The sequence below is a fragment of the Leptinotarsa decemlineata genome, unplaced genomic scaffold, assembly GCF_025532065.1.
Source record: "Leptinotarsa decemlineata unplaced genomic scaffold, Ldec_3_MD MMD2_tig00000251_RagTag_RagTag, whole genome shotgun sequence".
Classification (NCBI taxonomy): domain Eukaryota; kingdom Metazoa; phylum Arthropoda; class Insecta; order Coleoptera; family Chrysomelidae; genus Leptinotarsa; species Leptinotarsa decemlineata.
This window is the reverse complement of record NW_027412547.1, coordinates 1,913,109-1,923,645: the sequence shown is the minus strand read 5'-3', so window position 1 is coordinate 1,923,645 and position 10,537 is coordinate 1,913,109. Positions and strand designations below refer to the sequence as shown.

General features: G+C 36.0%; 1 protein-coding gene across 1 annotated transcript; it reads right to left on the bottom strand.

Annotated features, from left to right (window-relative positions):
• Nucleotides 1-217: 217 nt before the first annotated feature.
• LOC111508904 (uncharacterized) lies at nt 218-4,837 on the bottom strand. Its single transcript, XM_023164543.2, has 2 exons — nt 4,682-4,837; nt 218-933 (listed from the first exon to the last, which is right to left on the bottom strand). The coding sequence occupies exons 1-2, from the start codon at nt 4,703-4,705 to the stop codon at nt 289-291; spliced, it is 669 nt and encodes a 222-aa protein (XP_023020311.2). The 5' UTR covers nt 4,706-4,837; the 3' UTR covers nt 218-288.
• Between the last annotated feature and the right edge of the window lie 5,700 nt (nt 4,838-10,537).

Genomic DNA, 10,537 nt, shown 5'->3' with positions numbered 1-10,537 from the left:
TCAATTATACATCATGGTTTAGGATTATTTTACTTAATTCCACTTGGGTCCTTTCTACTGTACGGATAGAATTTATGAAATATTATACAAACAATGAATAACAAGAAACTTATCTCAATTTCTTAGGGTATTCCAACTATCACTTAAGTTACCAATACTTCAATCCAACAGTAAAACAAAACCTATTCTAAGAAATAAAAAAAAACTCAAACCGTTACAAACCTCTTATTTATTACTATATCAAAATATCACCACTTTAATATAAAATGCAATACAACAGATAAAGTCTCATTTTCCATATCCTCCCCCTGCACCTCCTCCAAACCCGAAACCACCCCCTCCTCCATAACCCCCATTAGAGCCTCCTCCTCCGCCTCCACCCCCACCACCGCCACCACCATAACCACTGCTTCCTGGTTGGCCTCCGCAGCAAACTGGTTTAGGCGCTGGAGAGGGATGGTACGCAGGAGCAGGGGCTGGATGGTACGCAGGTGCAGGAGCTGGATGATATGCAGGCGCGGGCGCAGGGTAATACACTGGACTGGGTGCGGGACGGTACACAGGCTTAGGCGCGGGAGCAGGATGGTATACAGGCCTGGGTTGAGGGGCTGGGCGATAGACCGGTCTAGGCGGCGGTGCCGGTTGCTCAACAACAACAACTTCGACTGTTTTGGGTGGGGGCGCAGGCTTTGGCTGTACGTATACAGGCTGTTCCACTACCACCGTCCGTGGAGGTTCTTGGACATACACAGGCTGGGGTTGCTGGACGTAAACAGGTTGCGGTTGTTGCACTACCACTGGCTGCACACCTCCTCCGTAACCTCCTCCATAACCACCTCCGTAGCCTCCGCCGAACAATCCTCCCAACATTTTTTTAAGTGTTGGTTCGCAGTGTATACCCATCACCACGAAGGAGATCAGGATCAAAGATATCTGAAAAGAAATGTTATATCACCTCAGTGCAGAGAGCTAACTGTACTTTATCAGGATCATATGAATTGTGCGAGTTGCATGACTTCATTCATGTTACTTCCCTTTTCATTCTGATTGGAATTGTTTTTGGGTCCTGAATTTCTACCACCTTTTTTCATAATCTTGGATAGTAGCTCTGAGAACTACCAAGCACTTGGGTCTTTTTAAACGCGATAACTAGTACATTACTGGTACTGCTGATTCGTCGGTATGCCGCAGGGAACAATTTTTCTTGTGTTTGAAGTGTGAGGTACTTACACTTCTCGTGGTGGTTCCAGTGTTGACTGTTTCATAGCTGTAAGGGATCCGGTTTATAGCAGGTATTGCTGAAAGCTCTCTGGGGTTCTTAGTAATGGGAAAACCTATCGATTATGACTACGCTATACTTATTTCCCAGCACTCTTAACACTAGAGAAAGTGTCTCCTCAGATAAGCCGACAGATCAGCGAACATAAACACAGCTTAAAAAGTCACGTTGACCCCTTCGAAAAGACCCTATTACTCAGTAATTATGTAAAATTATACAGAGAGGCGACATAAATTCTAATATACAGAAAACGATTTCAACGGAAAGGAAGGGAAAACATAAAAAAATTTAGCATGTTATCGTGTATTATATGTTGGAGAATGATAAACAGATTGAAGAATATAGAAGCTAATCCTGGGTGTATTTCGAATATTAAAATCATGAAGAAGTGAAATATCCTACTCTCGACAAAAAACCAGTTCATTACTAACAGCATAATCTTAATGGGAGTATATCTGTAACACTTTTAAAGCAATTTCATTGCCATTTTCTGTAACATCCTCAGAGAAGATGTGCATCAAACAGAAATCTTAGGCTAGCACAGTAACCAAAATGAGGCATATGATTGTTTTAAATACTGTAACAGATATTTGAATGTTGAGTCGGCAGTTAACTCTTGTAAAATAAACCAATAGAGTTTTCTATTTTGAATGAAATGTATTGTTGATCATGAAGCCAAAGTTTTCAAAATCACCAACAACCTCAATATTTTCACCATCCATCTTTATGTTGGTTGTACTGATATCTAATACATTGTATTCGTATTGCGTTGTGATAATGATTGCTTTGGTCTCCTCTATATTTATTTATTGAAGGTTACTACTAATGTTGCTCAGGATATAATCAATTAGAAAGGTTAATATCGCTGACAATTAGCAAGGTGTCATCAGCAAATAGGTTGATGAATTCGTAACTGTCAATGTATTTGATATAATTCAAATGAGAAATGATGAGTAGAGAACCAAGCACACTTCCTTGAGGAATTTCTTAGCGAAATTTGAGAATGTATCGTTTCGAAGGGTCTCGTAATCTAGGAATTCAGCTATGATAAATTCTTTACATTGCTACTTTTCACTTCGAAGTTACTTGAATTGCTGTGTCATATGAATAATTAGATCTGAACCCAGATTGTTACTTCATCGAAAAACAATTATTCGGTATATATTCAATAACTGTTTATAGAAAGTCATTTCTTCCAATGATGGTAGGGTGTTTATAGGACGAAAATTACTAGCTTTGGTAGTTGGGTTGGGTTAGGTCCAAAATAAGTGGATCTATCCGACCCTCCACGGTAACCCGCAAGGGTTTATTGTTGCTCACTATTCACATGCGACCAAATAAACCCAGCTTCTTAACGAAGCCGATTAGTTTGTATGGTAAGTGGTCTTTCAAGTCAAATGGTAAGAGTACGGCTCTGCCGAACTCTAAAAACCTAATTGGGTCCCCAGTGGGGCAGGCACAAGGTATGTGCTCTGCTGTTTCATCATTTTCAAAACAGAGACTACACACACTGTCTTAAGATAATCCGAGTATCTGCATATGATTAATCAAATGACAGTGACCTGTAAGAAGGCCTGTTAGGCATCGCAGTTCATCCCTACTGTAGTCCAACACCTGTTTGGTATCAAGCCTCGAAGGTTGATTAAATACCTTGGAGTGAGCCAATCCAGGAAGCTTCTGCCAGAAGTCTATGAATCTTCTTGCCATCCAGGTGTTCAATGTTTGTTTAACAAAACCTAAAGCGATGCCAATGACAGGTTCTGGTCCGATGAAGCTGCTTCAGCACCCTCCTTTGCAAGGAAGTCAGCAGCTTCATTGCCTTTCAGGCCAGTATGGCCAGGAATCCAGACCAGAGACAATCTATTAAGTCTTCCTACTGAGGTGAGTCGTTTTTGGCAATTTGCTACCAAGCCAAGAGCTTCCAACTCCGCTTGACTGTCCGAGAATATTTTTATTGGCTTGTGTATGAGGTTGCATTCTTTCAATCTCTACGCACACCATTCAGTAGCCTTGGTAGTACTTGTATTATTAATTTTAAGTGCGGAAACCGTGTGATGAGTTCAATTTCTGAAGGAAATTTTCCTAAGAGTAGCGAAGTATTGACAAAGTTCAAAAGTATACGTCCTATAACTGTCAGCATTAACTGTTAATGTCGAAGCTCCATTTGTTATGTAGTTTGAAGGCTGAAGTTTCCAATTCCATCATATTTATTGGTTCAAATTCTGATATGAATGTATTGATTTCGGGGAGGGTATTAGCATGCAGATAAAAAGGATGGTATACGAAAAATATTATATTTTGAATATAAATTCGACAATTTTTTTGCTATGAAAAACATGTGACGAATACTCAAAACTTTAATAAAACCAGGCCAAAGTGGCATTTCTAATTGAACTTTATTCAACAATCAGTCAGATACTACTTTTTTCATACAGATTATCTTAGAGAGAACTAATTTACAGTTTCAGTTCTGGTCTGATAATACCGAAACCGGTCGTATAAATAAAATTTACCAGCGGTATTTAGACAATAGTGTTTTTATTATTTCATTTAAGTAATCATGAATTACCATGAAGTGAATAAGTTATCAATCACACACATTTTTTTTAATATTGAAAGATTCATTGGACGAAACTGAATCAGATACACTTCCGATATTCCACAAAACATCAGATTGTAGGTACTACGTGAATGTCAATACCAGCAAGATTTCTGTTGCAAAACCCAGTTGTTCATTTTTGCACATTTTCAATAGAAAATTTTCTAAAAGTTGAAGTAATACTGTTATGCGTTAAGTTACAACTACGAATAATGTCATCTGATATTATGATCGGTAATCTTGGAAGTGTCATGAAGCAAATTGAAGAATTATGGATTAGGATTATAAAAAATCAGCATATAGAAAACGATGAAATCAGTGGAGACATTTTTGTGTTTTCTTATTTACTTATGCTAAATTATAGCACAACTGACAACTTATGCTAAAATATTCTCAGGAAGAACAGCTCAAAACTTTAAGGCTTGTGATTGTGAATAATGACTAAAAATTAATTTTTAGGTTAGAAATACACTGCTTATTCATTATATCTCAGTTCTTCAGTATACTCTTCAATTTTAAAAAATTGATTTGTGAGTCTCAATATAATGTTGTATCAAATAACATGAAAAATACAGTATTCTGGTATTAGAACTAGTATCATCAAAATATTGTATGTCTAGCTAAACTCTTCTACCTATAGTGCAAAGAAATCATTTTAAGTCTATGGAAATATGATTGGTCTCATTACTAAACTTCGCTTCAGAAAAAATGAAAATTCACCAAATGCTTTCCTTTGAAACGAACGAAATACTCAAACAGTCCCTATAAAATCAATTGAACTGAAAAAATATAATCTAACTCACCTCATTGTGTTTGAAAGCGACCATTGTCACAAAAACTTGGAAACTACTGAACAATGCAAGCGATTTGTTTGCATTAACACTTTTTCAAAAGCATAATTTTATATATATTTTGTCAGCAGTAGGTAATGATGTACTTCTCCGGAGCAGAATAATTACTATTTTTGTCTCTAAATTACATACACTTGTGAATCAGATTAGCTCATGTTTTCCGTGTGGGTAATTCGATTTTCCCAGTGTTTCACAGGAGATTTTGATGACGGTTTAAATCATCCAGGAAGTTTGAGAAAAGTGGAATGGGATTTTGCGAATTCTGGATATGCTGTAGAAAACTCAAGATGAGAAGATTGGTATACTCTTCTACGGTTGAAAACCAGTGATTAACTATCACAAATATATGTCTCATCGAAGTAGTGCTTTTCTATTTATCCGTTTGTTTTCAAGTCTTTGAAAGGAGTGGCTTGAAGGCTCATTGTGTTATTTGTAAAGTTACCTGTACTTTGTTGGATATTCTTCATATTCTTCTGGACAAACGGGGCCTCATCAAAGCATAAGGCAACTGGTTGAATACATTTCAATACCATAACTCTTTCCAGAATTTGAATTTTTTTGTCAGATGTTGATAATAACAAACATTACATATTGGGAGCTCAAATAACTATTTCAATTTTAAAAATAAAAACTGAAGAAAATAATCACATCTCAGTTATTCATATAACAAAAGCCAAGTCTTCCTAAAAGAATCCTCTTTGGCTAATCAAATCTGGATCTGCTGAAGGTAATGTCACTGTTCCTATGGAAAAAGATGATTGTATTCGACATTGAAACAATATTAAACAATATTATTGAAGATGATGAATAAATAAATAGATCCAACAGACAGTATCCAAAAAAGTCAAATGACCTTGCATAAGAACTTTTGAATAATGAATTCATTGACAGAAAAAAAATACATTTTCTCACCATAAATAATAGTTTGTGACCAAAGTTTCATGGATGGCCGAAAGTTCATAAACCTACATTAGGTCTCAGACCTTTGATTTCGTCAATTAATATTCCTACTGAATATTACTGGAGTTTTTTCCCAACACCAAATCGTTATATCTTGTCATCTTCAAAGAGGAAGATTAAAACCAGTTTTAATCTTCCTCTTTGAAGATGATCACTTGGTGATCGAAACACATGTCGAGGTGTTAAAAATAAAGATTTGGTGTTAGGAAAAACTCCAGTAATATTCATTACTACATCAAAGGGTTCAAACAGTGCATCATAAGTAATATTTCTACTACTGAATAAGCAGAATATTCTACCGACATATCTTCTTTTCACAATTTCGATACTGAATAGTATATCAAGCACTCTTTTTACTTTGCAGACAGATAAAGAAACAACTTCCTCAGGGATGTGTGCTTATAAGTTTGGAAGCCGTGTCTTTGTTTAGCAATATTCCAAACCAAATTATTATAAACAGTATGAGGGAACTTTGGAATGACATACAAATCATGAATTTCATTGGTTCGGACTTCCATTGTCTGATATTATATAAAATGATTTGAAATCCGGAGGATAATACATGAAGATCGTTCGGGACCCTACTGCATCAATTGAAAAGAAGTTGTACCAGATTTTGATAAAACACCAAGTCTATTTTTCGGAAAAGGAGACATCACTAACACCGCATCACAGTAAGCCTCCGCACTTGTATGGACTACCCAAAATCCACAAGAAGAACGTTCCGCTCAGACCGAGCATCAGCTCCAGAGATTCGGCTACTCAAAACTTGTCCAGATTTTTACTCCCCATAATACAACCATTACAAGGAGAAACATCGTCTTTTGTGAAGAATTGAAGGCATTTTGTGGAACTACTAGGGACAATTGAAGTCACACGGGACGATCAACTAACCAGTTTCGACGTGGAAAGCCTTTACACCAACGTTCCGGTCAAAGAAGCACTCCAAATCATATAGAGGAAGCAATCCAAAGACGGAGACCTGGAAGCTAGGACGAATTTACCTATAGAAGTAAATATGGTATTACCAGGATGCTGTGTACGAAACTTTGCTGTGTACGACTGAAGGATGAATTCTTTACAAAAGATGAGGGACTTCCAATGGGATCCCTACTCTCACCAGTCATAGCCAACATATATATGGAGTGGTTTGAAACTCTGACCATTGAAGAAGCCCACAAGAAACCTCGTGTCTGGTTGAGATACGTTGACGATACCTTCATAAAATAGAACCATGGGAATACTGAACTAGACGTCTTCCTGAAACACATCAACAGCGTAAGACCTTACATCACTTCCACAATAAAGAAGGAGATCCACAACAAATTGTCATTTTTAGACGTATTGGTAAAGAGGACCGACACTAAGTGGGAAACATCTGTAGGAAACATCTGTAGGTTCCACATCGCCTTGGCTACTCCAAGGCGATGGTGGAACAGACCTTGGCTGAAAAACAGCAGGAGCCTCGCAAGAAAGAGAAGCCGCTATAATCAGTGCCTGCACTTCCCTACATCAGAGGATTATCGGAGAGGATAAGAAGAATTGGATCCAAGTACAACATCACAACCTGCTTCAGATCCGGAAACACTATCCGTAGCAGCCTCACGAAAACCAGGCTACCAATCGAGAACTGCGACTCCAAGAAATGCATTTACCGGATACCCTGTGAGTGCGGAAAATCCTATATCGGTGAAACTAAGAGGCCATTGAATGTTCGCATTGCCGAGCACAAGAAACACACACAGCGAGGGGAAACCAGCAAATCAGGAATAGCAGAGCATGATTGGACCCATCAACATAACATCGAGTGGTCCCAAGCTGAAAGCGGAAAAAGAAAAGCGGAGATAAGTGAGAGTACTCGAATGACCCATAAATAATCATCTCTCGGAGGAATTAGTCCAGTCATCACCCGAAGACGATTGTGGATACCTATAGCTACCTGCGTGACGCAGGTTGCCTACGTGGACATGTTAGATGTAGCGTGGGAATTCTAGGACTTCTAACTGGAACCATAAATGTGCGGTTGGCTCCTGTTGTTGAATCCGTGCGTGAAACTCTGCTTTACTTTACCAAGCTATCGCTTCTAGTGGGAAGCTTCTTCAGGGCAGTAAAAATGTCATTGAAAAATGACACTTATGTGAAGGTATGCCATTTGTCAAACCAAAAAACTCCATTAATGTTTAACTTTTTTCGTCGATTTATATGTTCAATTAATTGATTTTTACTCATTTTTACTGCCCTGAAGAAGCTTCACACTAGAAGCGAAAGCTTGGCAAAGTAAAGCAGAGTTTTTTATTTTTGATTTTTTGACTGAGAGACCCCGTTATTCCATTCTACTGTATATATATATATATATATATATATATATATATATATATATATATATATATATATATATATATATATATACAGTAGATCGTTCAGATCGATATATATATATATATATATATATATATATATATATATATATATATATATATATATATATATATATATATATATATATATATATATCGATCTGAACGATCGATCTTCACTTGCTACCGTCCAACCCGTGTTAGGAATCACACGTTAAAAGGTAAGACCTCGTTAATCCTTAGCTCGCACAAGTTTCGACTTCTGAGGGTTGTCGTTCGTAGGGGTGCGACAGCTGGTTAACGGAAAAACAGATATATATATATATATATATATATATATATATATATATATATATATATATATATATATATATATAATATTATTTTTTTTATTGAATGATGCAACTAATTTCCCTTCATTTTCAGTATTTCAATATTAAATTTTACAAAAAGGATTTGAAGCTTTATCTTCTATTAATTATCTGCGAGCGCAAATAATTAATAACGATTGTTTGGAATACAAACTGATTAGACGAAAGTGTTTTTATGTAATTCAGTGTTCATATAAAAGTATTTGTTTCGAAAGTATTTTTTCTTTCGTGTAATTCAATGTTTATATGGAAGTAGTTGTTTCAAAAGGCCTTTGTCTTGCAGTTTGTGTCTGAAAGTTACTTACTTGCATGATCTACACATATATGTATAAAGACATATTTTAATTCTTTCTTTTGGAAGATTCCCACATTTTTTTGTATCAAGATGGAGTAGTAAAAAGCCAAAATCTTTTTTCTCAAGACAAATTTTAAATAAGATATTTTTTCAATAACTTATTATTTGAAACTCAAAAACACTTCCACACTTCTCTGAATCTAATTAGCTTGACGAGAAAATCTGAACAACACTAAAGATTTGCCTCTGATGATTCATCTGATAATTATGGTATAGATCAAGGCAGATAAACACCGTAATTATCCTCATATTTTATCGATTTTATGGGAAATATGACCTGCTGATGATTTATTAAGACACATGATCGCAACACTATCTGTGGTAACAAATCAGTAGAAGGAATTGAAATAGAAATTGAAATACTGAGAAATGTTTACAATTTTGCATGATCTCGGAACTTGGAAAACATATTATTGCAGTTATTGAAGTTACCTATTGTATATTAATTTGAAAACCATAATTTAATTTCAAAAACTACGCAAACTACGCAAAAAACTCCACAAAGTTTGTGGAGTTTTTAAAATAACTATGGATTTTTATCAAATAACGACCGAATCAATCAGTAAAAATACAGAATTCAATTGATTGATAAGGTATGCTATTAAGTTGAACCCACCTAATTTGGAATTTTTGGACAACGTATTGCTGGCATTCCATAGCTCCTTATCTTTTAACAACTACACACACATGAAATTTTTTCTCAAGATGATGCTAACTTACCATGGGGTGATATTGTGACTATGCAAGATATTAATTCCAAAATAAATGTTCTCAACGAATGCATTATTATGCTTTTGGATGAATATGCTCCAATTTGCACTGTAAACAGAAAACATAAAGCATCCCCCTATATAACTCATAATATCAAATTGATGATGAAAACCCGTGATATAACTCATGCTAAATATCTTAAAGAAAAGACAGCAGCAACTAGACAGTACTCTGTAACTTTACGCAACTACGTCAATGACGCAATAAAACGTGAAAAAACAGCATATATACAATTCGTTTTGAACAAAAATAAAAACAATTCAAAAATGACATGGAGAAATCTTGCAGATTGGGGTGTTACTACAAAATCATCCTCGCAAACCAATAGCCTGCCAATTGAACTATGTAGACCTGAAGAAATCAATGACTATTTTTTGAACGTGGCTGGACATTCAATAGTAAATAATAACACTCTTTCATTCTACTATAATAATAAATTGAACGCTCCTATGAACTTCTCCCTCACCAATATATGTGATGATAATATTTTGACTGCTATCAAAGGAATAAAGTCTATTGCTTTAGGTATTGACAATATAACTATCAAGATGGTTTCTTTAGTGATACCACACTGTATTGATGAAGTTGAACATATTTTCAATGAGCCCTTCAGATAGGGTATTTTTCCAGATGGAAGGTTACTAATATGATTCCAATTCCGAAAAACAATGCACCTACCACGTTCAGTGACCTACGCTCTATCAGCATCCGGCCCTCATTCTCTAAAATATTCGAGAAAAATGTTTCCCGTCAAGCAAGCGCTTTTCTTGAAGAAAATCGAATACTCCCGTACGAGCAGTCTGGGTTCCGCAAAAAACACGGAACACAGACTGCCCTCTTGAAAGTAATCGACAATCTTGCGAGAATTAGAGATCAATCTAAAGTCACCATTTGATCAAAGTAAAGTTTACGATCTAGTTAATTTCGATTTACTCATCAGCAAGCTCAAGTTCATAGAATTCGATGACATTTCTCTTGAATGGATGACCAGCTA

What these genes read in the sequence shown, in the direction of transcription:
- LOC111508904 (XM_023164543.2), bottom strand. Translation starts at nt 4,705, where the DNA reads ATGGTCGCTTTCAAACACAATGAG. An exon ending in TCGCTTTCAAACACAATGAG is followed by an intron (nt 934 to 4,681) that starts GTGAGTTAGATT and finishes ATTTCTTTTCAG; the next exon opens with ATATCTTTGATCCTGATCTC.